General features: G+C 40.7%; 2 protein-coding genes across 2 annotated transcripts in view; one reads left to right on the forward strand and one right to left on the reverse strand.

Annotated features, from left to right (window-relative positions):
• Positions 1–2,661: 2,661 nt before the first annotated feature.
• Positions 2,662–15,676, reverse strand: LOC138026038 (amine oxidase [flavin-containing] B-like). Its single transcript, XM_068873217.1, has 17 exons — positions 15,609–15,676; positions 15,451–15,545; positions 14,520–14,657; positions 13,413–13,609; positions 12,733–12,836; positions 12,374–12,414; positions 12,064–12,124; positions 10,803–10,891; positions 10,551–10,634; positions 9,703–9,778; positions 9,418–9,508; positions 8,162–8,215; positions 8,005–8,062; positions 7,097–7,194; positions 5,346–5,457; positions 4,480–4,539; positions 2,662–3,500 (listed from the first exon to the last, which is right to left on the reverse strand). Exons 1-17 carry the CDS (start codon positions 15,652–15,654, stop codon positions 3,363–3,365), a joined length of 1,542 nt encoding a protein of 513 aa, XP_068729318.1. The 5' UTR covers positions 15,655–15,676; the 3' UTR covers positions 2,662–3,362.
• Positions 15,677–17,224: 1,548 nt separating this feature from the next.
• Positions 17,225–19,283, forward strand: part of LOC138026311 (HHIP-like protein 2) — a 7,171-nt gene continuing 5,112 nt past the window's right edge. The window contains exon 1 of the mRNA XM_068873605.1: positions 17,225–18,393. Within this exon, the coding sequence (XP_068729706.1) occupies positions 17,261–18,393 (1,133 nt within the window). The 5' untranslated portion in view covers positions 17,225–17,260. The remainder of the gene's footprint in view (positions 18,394–19,283) is intronic.

The following is a 19,283-nucleotide window of genomic DNA, read 5'->3' on the forward strand; positions in this document are numbered from 1 at the left end:
TTCCTTTGCCCTCTAGGGGGTTTTTCTACCAGGAAGCCGACGGTGCGCTCATTTTAGCTCCCTCTTTCCATCACTGCTCCGTTTTAAGGGTATTCAAAGCTACCTGAAGCTACACAGAATGGAAAGAAGTCGAAGCAAGGATGTGATATCGCTAGGAATCGAAATGGGACCTCTCGCACAGAAGGTCGCGCACAAACTAACTGTGCAGTCCTTACTGCTCCAGGTCCCAGTTGTTCAAAAGGTGGATAGCGCTATCCACCGGATAAATCACTATACATTGTATAGAGTGGTTTTCGAATGAGCGTCGTAAAACCAAAACCAAAGTAATTACTTTGGCCAATCAAAAAGGACGGAGACAATCCAGTAAACCAATCAAAACTCGAAGTAATTAAACGTAGCCGACACAAAGCGCGGGAAAATGTGCACGCGCAAGCCACTATTGGTTTTAGTTTCACTTCTGATTGGTTGAAAAAATGGCGCAAGAACTTTGAACCAATCACTGAGTGAAGTAATCATAAACCAAAGTAATGATCTAATTACTTTCGGCAGTCAATTGAAAACCACTCTATAAGCGCAATTGGTTTCGCTATGGCTTATCCACTGGATAGTGATATCCTTCGTTTGAACAACGAGGTCAGTATAAATACACGTAAAAGAAATACAAACCTGTAGTTCACCAGGACAATTAACTCAAATACTTAGGCACCTTTTTTAACATAACAATGTGGTTTTCTTATTGCATGATACACCGAAGAACAACTCTGTTTATAGTTTGTAGTAGTATCGCGCAAGGCTTTAAGAACATGTTAAAAACGTTTTCAGGCTCAAATCGCCAAAAGATGAAAACCGTTCGGACTCAGCCCCAGACTGAATTAAACGTTCTTACAAAAAACTTTGCCTCCCATGTTTAGTCCTCACATCACTGGAGTTTTCAGAAAGATGACGGGAGAAAAGTATATTTTTTACCGAGACTTTCTTTTGGCTTTCACATAGTCTGGTTGGGAAAAAAAGTGAAGAGACAACTGAAATAATGCATAGAGTAGGACGTCATCGATAGTACTTACCTGGGACAACAAAACATACAGCATGTGTATTTTAAGCAGTGTATTTTAGGCTGGGGAAAAACAAACATTTTAAAAGACGAAGCCAAAATATCTCGAAAGATAGACGCGGTAGATCTTAAACTCCCCATAACTCCTCTGCAGTTGTCACTTTTATCCAGTTTGTCGAAATTGCTTAGTTCAAGTATCTTTAAGTAATATATACTTGTCGCTTTTCAGTATGGAGCTACGAAGGCTATCACGCAATCACCATCAATTAACTCCTTTAAGAAACGTGTTTATTTCGCAAAACTTATTTTTCCTAATTGTTTAGTAACTTAGTGTGTTTGTTAGTAATTTGACATGTTATTTCATCTTATTTTCTTGTTTCGTATTCATGATGGAAGTGTAAGATACATTTTATTTTTGTTGTTGTAAAAAACTTTAGGAGACATTTTACTCTAATTTCCTTAATATTTTATCGTATCAGTAAAGCGCTTAGGACATATAGTGCTAGGGCAGATGCGTTCCTGGCCAGTTTTTTAATACCAGTAAGCCGAATCGTGTCAAGTCTTTATTGAGTATGCGCAAGCCGTTGCTTGGGGACAATGTCAATCCCAGGCCAAGCCTCGATCGCACTCCTAGACGCCATATTGATTTTTACCTTCCCTTTGTCAAAAAGATGGTGTGCACGCTGCCTAAACCGGTTTGACTGGGGTGACTTGGGCTGCAGTGACTTGACACGATTTCTGCCAGCGCCTCTCTTTCTCACCCTCTGGTGACCTTTAGAGAGACTCTGCTCGCAGGGCGAGGTTACTTTTAAAAATATATATATTTTTTAAATTTAAAAAAAAACTATAAACCAGTGAGCAGCACTCTGCGAACTGTATCTGTAGAACTTATTTATTCTCCGACGCGTTTCGTGTAGCTAACGTACACTTCTTCAGGGAGTTTTACAATAATACATTAAACGCCTGTATTTAAGCCATATCTCATTCTGATGGGAAAATGACGGACACAAACATTAAGGTTTGACCGGATTTTCGAAAGGCAACAGCCGCAGTTCGCAGAGTGCTGCAAACTAGTTTAGTTTCTTTAAAATTGTCAAACCTATTGAAATTTTCTCAGTGCAATTACCCTCGGGCCTATAAAAAGTTTTGCCGAAACTCAGTTACATTTAAAAAAAAATTGTAAGCCAGTGCTTACTTGGCTCACAGGCAGTTACGCCCCTGATAGGCGTTATGAAATTAAAGTATGGATTGTCATCATCAACATCTTCATTATTATTATTATGTGGCAGTATATTTACAACAGGATGCCTGTAAAAATCAAATGGAGAAAAGTTATTTACCAATATAAATGTGGTTGTGTAAAGGCAAGTTAAAAAGGAATACAGGTCACTTTCGGTTGCCGGGTACATAAGCTCCCTACTCAGGAGACGATTAAACCCGTTCGTGAAAAGCCTAAGCTGCATGCCATCACACGTTCTTTTTCTTGGGTGATGTAGCAGCTCTCGTAACGTATGATGTCATTGGCTCGCTACCCAAACCAAAAAACAAAAGACTAAAAATTGAAACAATGACTCATGCCCCGTCAACACCAAACCTTGACCACAATCATAATAATACTAGTAACTTTATTTCTATAGCGCTCAAATCCTGAGCTCATATCACTTAAAATCAATTAACTTGATCTATTTACAATCCATGTTAATTATTCCACTATTAAATTTAATATCTATTGATAAAAATTTTAAAATATTAAATTATATTAAACGACGTTTTGAACATTTTTTAGTTAAACACAGTTTCAAAGTGTTTTCTTTTTAAATTATGTATACTGCTTTTTATCCCCTACAAATTTTGCACAGATCAAAGCATGTGTTGAAACTCACGCGAATCTCATGTAAAAGCCAGCCCTACATTTTTTCTGTGAATGATTTTCATTTTGTTAAACCCAGTTTAATTAAACATGTCTTGTTGGTGTGAATGGGGTATTGGACTTAAAAAAATAGAAGCTGCTTACAATACAACAAAATAGCAGGTTTCGAGAGCTGCTACCGCAGTACTGTTTTTTTTTTTTGTTTTTTTGAGAGGCCTGGCTTTTTCTTTTCGCGAAAGCCGTGAAAGCTAGAGAGAAGCGCTAGATCGCTGGTTATAATTATGATAAGCCATACTTTCTAATCTGGAACAGCAATCACAAAGTCGCTCATCAACAGAAACACATCCCAGCCCTTGCTTAAAAACGAAACGCAAAGTTAACCTTGAAACCGGTGACAGTTATATGAATCCGATCCCACATTATAGACCATCGATAAACACTTTACTTTGAACAGTACTTCCATAAAAGAAGACTGATAATTGCACCTCCGAACAAACAGGATCCTGCTAAAAACATTGGGACGGACGGGAGAAGATGCTTTTCGGCGAACGAGAACTCCATAAACTTGGATTCTAACGGCTGCAAAAAAAATACAAAAAGAATGAACTGGCACACGGAAAACCATGCAATTGACATTGCCCGGAAAACAGCTAAGGCCCGGTTCATCCAAACTCCTTTTTGTAATACGAATAAAGACCTGGTTACAATTTTACTACGATCATATACTGGTTACATATGGATTATTTTAATGAAATTTTCACTCGAGACCTTCAAACAAACACAAAAACATAAAACAAACTCAAAAGGCGTCTTGGTGGCTTTTGATTGGAAAGAGACACAAAGTGAAGACAATTTCATGTAATAATGATGAAGTTCACATGAGGCCTTTAACTACTGGAGCTCCACGAGGAATAATTTTCATATCCCTGATGATGCCGTTGATCGGCGAAAGCTCGCATTTTAAACTCTTATTTTCTACAGTAGTCAAAGGCCTTATTTGAACTTCAACATTATTATCCAAAATGCTACTGAAGTACACCATACAACATGTTAATGTGTTTGCGGATGTTAATCGCCCTTATATTTGTGTCTCAATAACCCTTTTATTCTCAAGATCGAAACGTTCATTCTCCTAATTAGTAACATAGATTTCTTTGTTGGGTAGTAATGAGAATTTGGTGTCACAACAAGGTAACACCTCTTAAGCTGATAATTATCTTCATTCTCAATACCTGTCTGACTAACATTTCAGTGAATTTTTTAAGAGAATTTACATGCTGATCATTACTGGCAGTCAAAGGGCTAAACGAGGTGGTAAATGTTGACTACGATAAATGAACGAAGATGTATATTTTTCCTACTCGGGCAGACCTGACTTGACAGCTGAACTCAGTAAAGCGAATCTCCTAAAGCTCAGTAGCAGAGCATCCAAACCGAGTAGCAACTGGAATGTCAAGGGTTCGACTTTCGGAAGCAATCGAATTTTTTTCGAGTTTCTCCGGATCATAAACGTAAAATTACACTGATCCCTTTAAAATTGTCATTCTAATTATTTCACCTCAGAGCCAAGCCTGTTCTTAGCATCGTCTTCGGTTAAGACACCAAGCCGAGAGAGGACCTGAAATACAACCAGATTGTTCTGGTGAGAAATGGTTTTGTAAAAACGAAAGCACGCGCTTTGAATTGTTCTATCGCATATCGCATTTGTCAAATTACAATTTTGAGATTTTCGCTCTGAGTATGGACTAACAAGCATCGTGATATCATAGAAAAATCCTGTCAGAAGGGTTAGCGACAACAGAAAGTGGAACCCTCAAATTTACCATACTCCTCTCCTGGAACTTGTGTAGTAATGAATAAAAAAAAAGATGTGCTCATCTCTTTAAAATACGCTTAGCTGACGATTCACGCAATAAGATAAACATACGAACAATACTATTAACTTAAATCTTCTTCCGGTGGACCACAAATTTGTTTAATTGGTCAGACACTTCAGGGTGCGGCCTACGATGCAAGCGTCATAATTTATGACCAGGTGATTGTTCACAGAGCCACCACGTTTAATCTTGGAACCTTTCACCTCGTTGGTGGAAACGCATTCCTCTTCCAGACCGTTTCTCTACTTCAAAGTTTCGAAATGGCGTACTAAGTTCCCACTAAATATGCTTACACTACAGGCTCCAGTTGTTGAAAAGGTGGATAACGCTATCCACCGGATAAATCACTATCCATTGGATAGTTGCGCAATTTGGTTTCGCTATTACTTATCCACTGGATAGTGATTTATCCGGCGGATAGCGCTATCCATTGTTTGAACAACTGGGGCCAGGATTGTATTCTCAGTCATAGAACGCAGTGGATTTCACTCAAGGCTGTAGTTCAGGTTTACTTTACAAAGTTTGTCAAGGAGATACAGATACTCACCTCTATAGCGGCTCTCTCTCCAGATTCCACAGCACCCTCCATGTAACCGGCCCAAAGTGTGGCTGTGATGGTGCCGGCAAAATGGACTCGACCAAAAGGAACACGCAGCACTCTTAAAATAGAAGCAATTAAGACTTTCCTTTTGTTACTACTCAAAACTGCGATGATAAAAAACCTAAACTTTAACTAACCTAAACTGGTATCTGTATCATGAAGCGAAGGAAAGTATTGTTAACCCCCGCCCCTGAATGGGCTGCCAGTTTATCTCAGTATTACTCCCAGCAGTATGTAACCGGTACCCATTTATACACCTGGGTGGAGAGAGACAGTGTGGAGTTACGTTTCTTACGTCTTCAGTTGAAGACAACAATGCCAGGCCTCGAACCCGCAACTCTGGGGGTCGGGCGGCCGGTGGCGGGGCTGAAGTACAGCTCACGTTTCCTTCATTACAGGTCATTGTTCTACCTCCCCAAAACCTTCGAAATGGCTAACCGTTTTTTAGGCCTAGTAAGGGTTTTGTAAGGAGTGACCCGTGAAAAGTGCCGTGTACTTCAGACCCGTCCGGAATCCGGCGCACGAACCGTTGGAGGAGGTGACAGGTACCCACAATATTACATTTAACAATCAAAAGGTGAGCTCCAAAGAGATCGCAATCTACCCTCGACCAGACCTTCAATAAATTCCTTCAATAGGGAATATTGTATGGTTATTTTAAAACCGTTCGTACCAAGAGAAAATGAGGGGACAAAGAGAGAGGCTCAGGGCCTTGGCCGGGATATGTCATGTCCACGAAAGTTATTTTTAGAAGAGCGGAAGTCTTTGTTCTAGCGGAAGTCTGTCTTCTGAGACGTCCGCATGCAGTCTTGCCTCGCTCTCGGGTTCTTAGTGAAAAGAGAAAATGGCGGCGCACGTGGAAGGCTGATGAATATTTATATTCATCATGTCTTTTCAAAATGCATGAAGACGTCTCGGAAGACAGACTTCCGCTAAAACAAAGACTTCCGCGCGTCTAAAAATAACTTTCGTGGACATGACATATCCCAAGGGCTGGACCGGGAGCCTCCCTCTCTGTCCCCTCATTTTCTCTTGTTCGTACCCATCACGGTACAGGATAGATAGCCCGCAATGCACAACGTGAACAAGATGGAATAATCGCGAAATACTCAGTCTAACGCAAATTTATATTTTGAAGTGACGTTTTCGTTGACGTTGCTTTTGTCTTTGCTTAAACTTCTCATTGGTGGAGCACAACGGTCACGCAAATTATGTAAGTCACACAAGGAACAACATTAACTGATCTGAGTGTAATGTGAACTGCTAGGTTTCTACCCCATATGAACCATGTGAGCGTTAGCCCTATTGATGGAAATGGGCCCACACAAGGACAGAGAAAAACTCTGACCAGGGTGAGAATTGAACCCACGCCCTTCCGGTTAGATCACCGCTGCTCTACCGACTGAGCTACAAGGCCAGATCTTAAAGTCACGGTAATGAACATGTACAAGTACAAGGAAGGATTACGTTTTTGCAAACGTTGGCCGTGAAGCATTTATATTTGAACAGACTTAACTGATTTGAGTGTAACGTGAAGTGCTGGGTTTCTACCCCCATATAAGCCATATGAACCATGTGAGCGTTAGGAACAACATGCCGAGGTGCAAGAAACGGCAAACACAGACCCTACAAACGTAGCTTTCATCATGTCACCAATGGTATTCGTTGCATATTCCTAATTTATACAAGCGACTTACTTTCCGTAGCTTGTCAAAACCCCAGGAGGAAATGTACCAACGTAGCAGCCACCCGCAAACTCATCCGCCATCCAGTTCTTCTCAAGATACAAGGTGGGCTGAAAGTAACAATTTTACAAGGACTCCGCCCTCTTTTACTGACATCGTTTAGTTATTTAAGAACGGTGCCTACTAATTCAAAGGTCTTTTTGCGGGGTTTACTGAATATAGACGAAAAGCAGATCTTAACAAGTGTTATTGAAATCCAAAAAGAAAATCGGGGCTAACCATGCATTTTCCAGAGAAAATTAATCAACAAAATTTGTAAAAAAGCTCTAAATTAAAAAGCTACGTATGGCGTTCTTTTCCAAATTGAAGCTTAATTATCTCTGAAAAATGCGTGGTTACTCCCAATTTTCTTCTTGGATACCAAGAGCACTTGCTAAGTTCTGCTTTCTCCGCATAGTTTTGAACCGCGCAAAAATATCCCTGCATAAATAAGCACCACCCATAGGAAACCCGAGTATCTCAAGATGCGCAGGACGTATGCGCAGTAACAATAGTAGGCACCGCCCTTAAGACATCGCCAACCAAAGGTAACGACATCGCTGATTACTTAACTAATTGGGCTGCCTTAAGTCTTCTAATTGAATTTAGTTAGTGCCGCACTAAATTGTTAAAAGTATGACCAAGACGAGCGATCGTTCTTGTTCGTTCAGTTAAACCTCTTGCTTGAGGCTTTTTTTTGCTGCTCTCATGCTAGTCATTGTGTCAACTAAGGCTCACTAGTATATATGACTGCGTATAACTGAACCCACAGTTGGGTTGAAAAAAAAAAAAAAAGATCCAAAAAAAGTAAACTCGTTGTTTGTTTGTTTGTCTATTTGTTTGCGTGAACACTCAAACTTAAGCCCCGTTCCACAGCTTACCTCAAGCGCTTCTTTTGTGCCAAACATCTTCGTATATTGATGACAAACCAGTTTCTGTCTAAAAATTACCAAGAGACGTGAAAAACAAATGGAACAAAATTGGCTTAAATTAATGACTACAAACGAGCAAAGCATTTCAAGCCACAGTTGCTTATACCTCTCCAACTTGCTTAATGTGGTCGCCTCTCGGGCCCGATCGGCCAGAATAAACCTACAAAAAATAAAAAAAAACAGTAAGTACACGGTACACTGTTTTGGTTAAGGGATTGTTTTTTTTTTGTTCTCATCAATTCTACCCTTTTTGAGGCTGAAAGGAATGGAAGGGGATGAAGGTCTGAAGCTACACCTTCTCATGGTGTTGTCCCTTCTCAGATATACTTTTTCCCTAAATATGGCATAACGCAGGGAAGGTGCTGTAGTAAGTGCCCTCGCCCTGTACGAATGTGGCCCAAGTTCGTTTCCAGACTTAGCGTCATATGTGGGTTGAATTTCTTGGTTCTCTACTCTGCTGCAAGAGTTTTTTCTCCGGGTAATCTGGTCTTCCAGGAGCCCATCTAGAGCGTGCAACTTCCATTCAGCGTCTGTGAAACGGCGTCTTCACAAGGAGGTTTATTTTTAGACTAGCCCTTCCCGCGAATTAGGTCAAAAAACAAAGGCAGTTCCGGTTCGGTGACCCTATGACGTCAGCTTAATTTCTTGTAATTGGTCATCGGGCTCCTGTGGGAGTCTCATTCGCGGGAAATTCAATCTAAAAGTAAATCAGTCTGTGAAAACGCCGTGACACGAACACAGTAGAGTTGTAGGCTCCGGATCATGGGTTCCTGGGTCTTCCCATCTCCTAAAAAACCAATGTTTTATTTCAGTGATGCGAATTCAATGGTCCTTATTGGAGTTGGGCCTGCAGGCGCATTTTCGTTTGTTAAAAACTACATGCAAAAGAGGCTTAAGGGTCAATGCAATACAAAATGACCCCTTAGCCTCGTTCATGTGGCAAAACCGCTGATAAGTCCGATAGAGCGGTTTTCAAATGAGTGTCGTAAAACCAAAACCAAAGTAATTACTTTGGCCGATCAAAAAGGACGGAGACAATCCGTTAAACCAATCAAAACTCCAAGTAATTACACGTAGCCGACACAGAGCGCGGGAAAATGTGCACGCGCGAGCCACGATTGGTTTTGGTTTCACTTCTGATTGGTTGAAAAAATGCCGCGAGAACTTTGAACCAATCACTGAGTGAAGTAATCATAAACCAAAGCAATTCGCTAATTATTCTCGATACTCAATTGAAAACCGCTCCAAGAGCTATTCAATTGATCTGATTTCTATGCACAGTGTGCCCAATTGGTGCACTTGCGCTTGAAGCCTTTACTCCTAAATAAAGTTCCGTATTAATCATATTTTTACTCAGCGTACCCCATAACAGCAGGATGGGATCCATCCGGTTTTGTGTCATCATATCCTTCTTCAACTGGACCTTCGTCACTATTAAAATATCCCGCAAGGCCTTGGAAAAACAAAGGCAATTTAGTTGCAATTTGGATATAAAATCAATACAAACCTTAACACCAAGTCCATTTTAGGAAAGAGACGTTTAAAGATCTCGTATCGACAGCCAACAAGCTCTCTGTGCCCAGCGTGAGGGAATTTGCGACTCGCTTGGGGGTGATGTCTCATGATCAAGCTAAAGTGAAGTCGTACCTTTTTCCCTCCAGAAAGGTCTTTTATAGAATGTAATAGTTTTGATGATGGAGCCCATTGGAATTCTTTGAATTGCCTAAAAACCGGTAAGCACAAATGGAAATTACTTGCAGTGTTATTGCCATGAGAACGAGATAGCAACTAATGGCCTGACCATAAATCATCCATTTCTCAATGGATTTATTTGTTTCTCACACCGTCTATAGTTAACGGCAGCTTTCCCGCCAAGCGAAATAAAAATCATGAAGATCATCAGAGGGCATGAAAAATTCAGTCTTTAAGTTGGGATTCATATCAATGATCCTGCCACTGCGCTGAACTGCAACCTCGTTCCCAGGACCTCTCAGCCCAGAAGCCAAGGGAGAGGTTCTGGGAACGACCTTGGCTAAACTGCTCTAGTCATGGACTCAAATCCCATTCAAGCGTAGATTTTGTCAGGCTTGCTGGCAACCACTAAAGTTGTTTAGCTGACAACGATGACCTGTTCAAATTTCATTTCACGTCCAGTGCTTTGCCCCTTAACCAACCAACACTTTGGGTATTCTTTTACAACAAATAAAATGAACAAGAAAAAAAATAGGGAAGTCAATCTAAAAATAAGAAGGTTGAAATCAACCATCTTTCTCCAAGTTGGGTGGACATGGTCACAAGAACAAAACTTTAAAAGGATAACATTACTACAATGCTACCAAATTTACGTTTTTGGAACAAAAGCCGCAAAAGAGGCATGCTAGGACTCCATGGTTCACGCTTTTTTCTTTTTTCAGCGTGATATCCATATGCAACAATTGGCGGAGCTCAACATGAAATCTGTCTCCCCTCCGCAGCAATTCAATGCATATTCATACCTGATTTTTAAGCGATGGAAGTGGAGGATTGAAGCTGATTCGGCCAAGAAGCGAAGGAGGAATGGTGCTGATAACAAATGATACCTAAAAGTTAAAGTAGTGCCTTCAGAAGTTTTGCGGCGAGTCCTGGTGAACGAAATGCACACAAATGTACCTTGAATATTGTCAACAAACAAAAGCCATGTGATGCTAGTCTCTCCCCCAACAACAGGGCAATAACAAGTCGAATGAAGGTGTTTAATATCCGCGTACCTTGTATTCAGAACCATCAGCACAATTAATCATCACATGATCGTTACAATCCTCGATTCTCACAACACATTTATTCAGCTTCACTCTGTCTGAAAGGCAATTCAATGATAGAAGTCAACAACTTGGTTAACGAACTTAGAGAAGTTGCAAACCAGCATGGTTACAGGTGACTCGGAGATCAACTGCACACAAACACAGGCTGCCTTTTACATTTTCAAGGAAAAATGTTCCAAGCAAATAGTTTTCAAAGGAAAAACATGACGGACGCCGAGAAGCAACACAGAACTGAACAACAAGTGAACAAAATTTTACTTTCTAAAGAAACTGTGGTACTGCTTCGGTGGGAGATTGAAACAGAAATTGATTTTATCAAACGAGTTGATACAGGTCGAATAACCACCGTGAAAGATTTTTCTCGAACAAAAATTTATTTTTCAACTGGGCACACTCTATCCACACGGAATCAATGAACGCCTCTCATTCCATTAATCTATTCACAAACTCACGTCATCCTATTTCTACCTATAGCTAAGCTCCTCGGCACACATATAAACCTACAACAACCACAATTCCTCTATTCGCGCCGAGGAAGGGCTAACGCTCGAAACGTCAGATTTCCAAATCTTTCATGGTGGTTATTTGATCTGTATCAACTCGTTTGATAAAATCAATTTCTGAACAACAAGGTGATTGCATTTCATTTAGAGGACTAGAAAAAAATGGAGAAGGAAGAAAAGAATAGCTTTACTGGCTATGGGTTCAACTGAGAACCCTGCCTTCACATTTTTGTTTCTTAAAATATTTTAAGAAACAGAAATGTGAAGGCAGGGTTCTCAGTTGAACCCATAGCCAGTAAAGCTTATCGCGGGTGTCACTAGTAGGTGTTGCGGCTGTAAAACCACCTGGATCATTAGTATCAATGATTAGCGTGGCAATAACTCTAATGAGAACCGTAGGGGTTTAAAACGTCCAAAGGAGCAGGTTATCCAAGAGGTCTGGAGCTGAGGTGTCTAAAGAATAAAACAGACGAAATGTGAATGAAATACGAAAATGCCACAATAATAATTGTGATATCATAGTCACAGCAAAATTAAAATCTGCCTTATGAAGAAAATAGAGCATTAAGCATTTGCTCATGTGAGCATAACTCCCAAGTCAATCTTTTGATAGAACTTGCTTGCTTTCTCCACTTTGCCTTTCCTTGAAGGTAGCTATTGATAGCATGCTTAATGAATGTTTACAAGAATGTCGTCACACTCACCACTAAGCTCCTCAGCCATTTTGTCACTGATTTTTTGAGAACCTCCATAGAATTTCAACTCCTAGTTTCACCATGAAACAAAAAAACGTTGCTAAAACAGAGTAACCACACATTTGCATGTAACAAAAGCACATTTTAAAAGCTAGTCATCCAGTTTTTAGCTAATGTATAAAATTGAGACTGTGCAGAATCCCTTTGAAAACACCGATACCTCCTGACTGCAGGATGAAAAGCAAATAGAGATAATTTTCCAATGAGCATGAAAAGCGATAGCACAAAAAATAAATGGCAAAAAGCTTTCAATGGTTACCTGTGCACCACCACCTTCAAATTCAATATTTCGTTTAACCCCTGTACAAAACAAGCAAACAAATAATTATTATTCAGGATCTTGATAAAAACTTGAAAGCAAGGATGGGGATTTCCCCAAGGTACCACCAGCATGAATGACCCCTGCCTACTTCCAAACAGACTACTCTCCCTGCTTGCTTTTTCACTACTCAGTTTCCCGCCAAGTTATCTGTTTTACCCGGCAACATAAAATGTCAGCAGAAGCCATAAATTTAATTAACACAGATACAACAGAATCATGATTTTTATGGTAGCATTAAGTGGACCTATTTCATTGAGAAGAGGTTAAATCTGCATCTAAACCATGTTTAAATGTACCTCCCCCAGAATGTAGATACCACAAGAAGGACAGGAGTGAAATATCACAAGGCTCTGATGTGAGAATTCCTTGTACATATGCTGTGGCAACAGCTTTCCCATACCTGAAATTGAGTAATTAATTTCAATAAGTTTCCTACTTAAAAGTAACCTCTAGGTAAATTCTTGAATACTGGATTTCAACTGCTGATGTTAACAGAATCTAAAATCTCAGTTCATTTCAGATTCCAAGTAAAATATTACAGAGGGGGGACTTACCCATGTAAGGGGAGGGGATGTTCATCTTGCTTTGAGGTGTCAATTTTTGATTCTGGTCTCACTTTGGGTGTTCTGGGCAAAACGTTATCATATATAGTTGTCATGAAGGTCTTGTCTAGGGTTGCACACAAAGAAATATAAAAAAATATGTTTAATGTGCTTTAAATATGGTCTCTTTTAGGGGTCAAAAAAAGCCTGGGCCACGGCCAGATTGGTCTCCTTTAGGGGTTTAATGTAAAATTTACAACAAGCATCCCCACTCCTTCACGTGCAATATCCACCGCCTGCGCATGAAACCTTAAGTTTTCAACACCAGATCCTCTTCCACTTTACCAGTTTACATGGATCAGTAGTAAATCCCCAAATAAAATGAGGTTTTCTATAGTTAACAGACTGACAATACATTTTTTAACTTCTAATACCTTGTCCAACACTTTTTATCAATCAATTCTTTGACAGTCATGGAATCCCACTCTAATGCCAACACTGCATTCCAAGGATCTTCCAATGGAACTTCACGGGACATGTTATCTAAGATTTGCCAGAAGTTGTTGACATCCAGAGCTCCTAAGAGGGAGCCCATGGTGGGAAGGGCCCCATATTTGGTCACTCTTTTTCCCTGAAAGTAAAATCATTAAAAAATGTTTGAAATCAATAATTATTAAAATGAGACAGGGACTCAAACCAGGTAGAATGCTTTCAATGATTAGGAGGTTCTGCTGTTGTGTCTCGTGCAGTGATTCAAACTTGGTTAACAACACAACAATCTCTTACTTCAATCAAAGATGGCAGTTCAATACAAGCAGGGACACACACATGGTATGTGTGCGCATGTGATATTGACAAGGCCACTGATTATCGTGTATCTGCAACATAGACCAGATCACAACATCATGGGCTACGCCTCCCATTCTCTCGAAATTTGCCAGCCAGGTTAAAGATAAAATATGGAAACAATAAAGAAAGTACAAAACTCTACAGAAACCATTTCAACGGCAGCATCTTTGAAAGAGTTGAATGTGTGACAATCTCCTGCATGCCTTCCTGTACTCAGGTGCTTTACCATGTGGGTCAATTGGTCAGTAGTCAAACAGGGTTTAAGACAACAATGGCCAAAAATAATACTGTACTGGTAATTTTAGTTCAATTTTTAAAAAGTGCAAGAAGAAATAAGTAACTTTTGAAATGATCAACATTAATAATAGATTTAAACCATGGGTATTTTATAAACAGAGTAAAACTTATGCATTGGGGAAATGACTCAATCTCATTAAGAGACACCAAGATCAATGGACTGGTAGTGTATAACAGCGATCTCTAGAGGAAAGCTGATTGGTGTTGATGCTTATATCCCTGCAATCAACTAAATGGTGAGGAATTAATGATCTGTTATTTAATTACCTGAAAACCTGAAATATATGCTACAGATTCAAAAATTGAAATGCACCATAGAAGAGCAGTTTTTGCTCATTATCGTCATTATTTTGTTAACTACATGTAGGCAGAGATATGAGATGAAACAGACCAACCAGGAAATGCTCCACTGTTCTTCCTTTCCCAAATACTTTATATGTTTCAATGCCAAGTTGTTTGGCAAGACTCAATAGTCTTATCTGAGTTTCACATACATAGGCACCACCAAGGTCACAGAAGCCATACGATGGATCCTAAAAATGAAGGATTCCATCATTCAAATACTGAAATTGTGTTTGTTTGGTCAAAATGACTATTCAAGCTTTTTAATTAACAAGGGAAATGAACAGTGCTGTAAAAATGGCAGCAGGTCGAGATACAGGTTGAATGAAGGGGTTAGTTTTGAAAGAAATAATATTGTGGTCCTGCATCACAGGGTAGTGAAAGACGCCCATCTCCACCATGAGCTAACTTGGGCATGAAGTAGCCAAAATGAGACAGTATCAAGCCCAGCTGAACTGGACTGTTGTGTGGGTGCCACCAATTAAGGAAAAAAAAGCTTTTGGCTTTCTTGTTCAAGCAACACATGCATAAGGGTCCTTTGGGTTTGCATTTCTCAAATGAGAGAGCTAGGAATCGTTGCTGGTAAGATCATTATTCCTGTGTGAGAAATGCCATTGATGACATTCCCTTAACCGAGTATCATATTCACTGACTCTGCATAGCTTTTCTGCTTTGTATTATGCCTTCTTCATCTACTTCAAAAATCATTTACTTTTCTCCACATTGATGGGGTTAATGCTGTCGGATGGAGTTGAAATACAAGATGATAATTCATGATGATGATGATGACGATAATGATGATGATGATGACGATAATGATGATATGATGATGATGATGATGATGATGATTAGAAACTTAATTCATTGCCTTGTCCCTTAACTGGACAAACATGTTTGTGCGATTTAGTTGATCCTCAGAAGGCATCTTAAGAGAAAAAGAAATAACACCCCTCAAAAAAAGGGAAGAGCAAAGAAAAATCTCACCGTCAGCGTGAAGGTTCGTCCACCAGTCCTGTCCCTGGCTTCTAAAACGACAACTTCGATGCCATAGTGCTGAAGAACTCTGGCCGCGAATAAGCCTAGGAAGGAAATGAAAATCGTAAATTATACTCCCAAAAATAAAAAAAAGAATACCATTTTACCGCTTATTCCTGCCCCAAGTATTGCCACAGGCGACGCATCGGCCATCTTTACTCAGAATTGAGCTGGGTACGAGTCCCGAGGGATCTACTGTGATCGTGCCCTTTCACTATTTCTGAGTTCTGGGGCCCGTTTCTTGAAGGTCCCGAATTTCGTCAGTGCCCTCTGTATCTTACGAAAGGAGGGATTTTACGTCATGAAACTTTACAATAATTTTGCTTTTTGTGATTTTGGAAACATGTCAAAAGAACTGTTCAAAAAAAGTGAATGGCAGTTTCGTAAATCGCTTCTCGGGTCCGAAACATTTTCGGGACGTTTGAGAAACGGGCCCCTGGTTTCTTAGCCATTTGAATATTCTCAGGTGTCCAAAGATCTTATATTATCGTTATTTTTATTCCTTCTTGCTGATGACGCTATGTTATTTTACAGACGTGAAAAAGTAACTATTTGCGCAACAACGTGACTTCAGAACCTCAGAAAATCTACTAAAAAACGTTCTTTAAATGTTAAGAAAACAGATTTTATGGTTCTAAAACTAAAGACCTGTTAACATGGAGGTGGAGTAATCCGGGTAGCTGGGGTAACCCGCCCAGCCGGGGTCGCATTTTGCCATCTAAACGCTAGAAGGTAGGGGGTCATCCGCCAACCGGGGTCGACTCGTGTCACGATATACTGCCTTTGGCAGAGGCGTTGCAGCATATAGGTGATGTAATAAGAAGCTACAACATTGAAAGTTGAAGCAAGAGAAACTGGTAAAAGAGCATTAACCGCCAAAATACGTCCTTCAACCGCCATTTTTGCCTTTTTACGTACTTAGCGACTACGCAGTAGGTCACCCGGGACGCTGGGGTGGTAAGATTGCATGTCCCTACCTAGGCGGGTTACCCTGCCTGGCAGACCGAACACTGAGACATTTTTGTGAGTTTTCACTCTTACATAACGATGTGTTCAGTTTCATCGAATATTTACGGGACCTAACGCTTAAGCAATCTCCAGAATGTTTGGCGGCGTACTGCTCAAATGCAATGCATTCTGGTAAAAGCTGATGAATGGCGCAGTGCGTTCTGGCTAATTATGATGCATTCTGGGAAAAAGTGGTGAAATTAGAGAATTCGTCCTACCTTCACACGAATCCAGAATATGTTGCTGCGCAACAAAGGCAACTTTTTTTTAAAAGTGGAGCGTTTTCAAAACGATACGGTTTCATCTGTCGTGTAAACAGCGAAACCGCATCGATTTGAATATGGTTACTATCATTGGCGGGAAATTTGCATTGACGGATTCAAAATGGTGAATTTAGCACGCAGTGCAGTGTTCACTTATACGACTTATACCATCACGACTTCGATTTTCTTGCGAAAACGATTGCGTGTAAACACTTACAAACCGCAGCGATTTTGACGCGGTTTCGAAGTCATGAAACCGTGACGATGTGAAACAGCGTTTGTGTAAAACGCTGCCTACATCGGCAGAAAGAGACGACTGTAATATGTAATAAAATTGGAAAAATTAAATATTGTTTTTTATTGTAGCTTGTTTTACTATCGAACCCAGGAAGGTCAAAATTATGAACATGACCGGAAACTACGTAGCTAATGATCGTATCGAGTTACTATAAAGTAAATCACGTATCTGGGGCATTGCACAACGAACAATGGCTTTGAGCCCGAGTAGTGTTGTAGCTCTGTTATGTATTGTCCTGTTTGCGTATCACAACACAGTGTATAGCCATCCACAATGCTTAGACTACAAGGCACCCTTTCAAGTAACCGCAAATCTCTCATTCTGCTCAAAAAACTACTCCGACTACGGCTGTTGTACGGCAAGTCGCGACAGGGAGATTGCTGAAGTCGCTAAGAAATTTACTAAGCGGTTTTCTTTGAACAATAGACCAAAATGCGCGAAAATGGTGAACACGATTTTATGTCTTCAATGCCACAAATACGCAGCTCACATCTTCGCAGCAGAAGGAAACAAGAATTTTGAATACGCAACAGCGGCCCCTGGACTGTGTCCTGACTTCTGTCGCACTCTTTATCGCGACTGTAAAGATGTTGCCCTGGAGTTTCCTTCACTGGCAAACTGGAAGCTTAGATCAAGTTCATTGAATGCGAGCTTTCCCCTAACAGAGGAAGACTTCTGTGGCGGATTGAAGCTTCAAGACACGGATTACTGCTACCCAAATGTTGAGACTGTCGACACAAGAATTCTCTCTCGAAAGTATCGTTTTGAATCCAATAAAGGTCGTTTGTGCGTGGAGGAGATCGCGCGTGGGCTTCGCAATCCCCTTGCCGCTGTTCACGCAGGCGACGGCTCAGGAAGATTGTTCATTGTGGAACAGGCTGGCGTAATCCGCATCCTAACAGCCTCGGGAAAACTATTGAAACAGCCATTTTTAGATATTACTGACCGTGTTAAGTCCTCGGCATCTTTCGGAGATGAGCGAGGTTTATTTAACATAGCTTTTCACCCAAAGTTTGCGAAAAATCGACGGTTCTTCGTATACTACTTCACTCTCCTAAGAAGGAAAAGACAAAAACAACCCTCTAAGACACCATTCTTGGCTTTTGAAGGTAGAACGGTGCTGAGTGAATTTAGGGCTTCCATGTACAACCGCAACAGAGGACTAAGACGATCAGAGGAGGTTATTATTGAGGTCGATCAGCCCGCGGATAATCACAATGGCGGGATGCTCTTTTTCGGAGTCGATGGTTTGTTGTACTTGACACTAGGGGATGGTGGACTAGGTGGCGATCCATTTGGAAAAATCGGTAACGGTTTAGACAGGTGCGTGCTTGCGTCAGGAGATGAGATAATAGAGCCTCTATTAGCATCGCGTTTACGTGAAACAGCAAACTTCCGCTTGCCCTCGTTTCACGTGTTTTACGTAAAGTGGAGTGATGCTTGGGACTTTAGCTTCGCGTGACCCACGGCAACTAGTTAATCTTAACTGCTTAACTAACAAAAAACAAAAACAAAAACTCGGAGTCTTTTGAAAAAAACGCTATGTACCTGCCAAATTTTGCGATCTGTCTTGTGAGTCAACAGAGAGTCAGCATGAGTTAATGAAGAAAATTGCGGTAAAGACTCAGTTATGAACAAGGTTATGAACGATCTATAGCCATGAACCTACTTTTTTTCCTTGTTTATGATAAACGCGAAAATGCTTACCGTCACGTGGAAACGGCAACCGGCAAACGCGAAAAATGGCGGGAAAATCATGATCACGTGATCACTTTTGCCGTTAGCGTTTCACGAAAACGTGATGCTAAATATCTCTAATGCTATGACCGCTGACCGGTTGGTTGTTGGTTGCGCATCGGTGTACCGGGGGGACGGGGGAGGGTTGAAACTTCGACCGGACTAATTCTCAGGGTCTTCAAATAGCTGAGGAGAGAGTGCTGAATCTGCAAATGATTAGATTCCCCAGTCTTCACGGATAAAGCCGACTATAAACCGATACTATAAGCCGTTACTTTAACATCTTCAGTTCCCACGGCGTGCTCCCGTCTGACCCTGTAGCTCAGTCGGCAGAGCAGCGGTGATCTAACCCGAAGGTCGTGGGTTCAATTCCCACCCTGGTCAGAGTTTTTCTCTGTCCTTGTGTGGGCCCATTTCCATCAGTAGGGCTAACGTTCACATGGTTCATATCGGGTGGAAACTTAAAACTTCACATT

This window comes from Montipora capricornis, chromosome 12 (assembly GCF_036669925.1).
Source record: "Montipora capricornis isolate CH-2021 chromosome 12, ASM3666992v2, whole genome shotgun sequence".
Lineage (NCBI taxonomy): Eukaryota > Metazoa > Cnidaria > Anthozoa > Scleractinia > Acroporidae > Montipora > Montipora capricornis.

Coding starts and splice junctions, on each gene's coding strand:
- LOC138026038 (XM_068873217.1), bottom strand. CDS start 15,654: ATGGCCGATGCGTCGCCTGTGGCAATACTTGGGGCAGGAATAAGCG. Junction 14,658..15,450: donor GACGAACCTTCACGCTGACG/GTGAGATTTTTC, acceptor CTTCATTTTTAG/GATCCATCGTATGGCTTCTG. Junction 10,635..10,802: donor CTGATGGTTCTGAATACAAG/GTACGCGGATAT, acceptor TTTAACTTTTAG/GTATCATTTGTTATCAGCAC.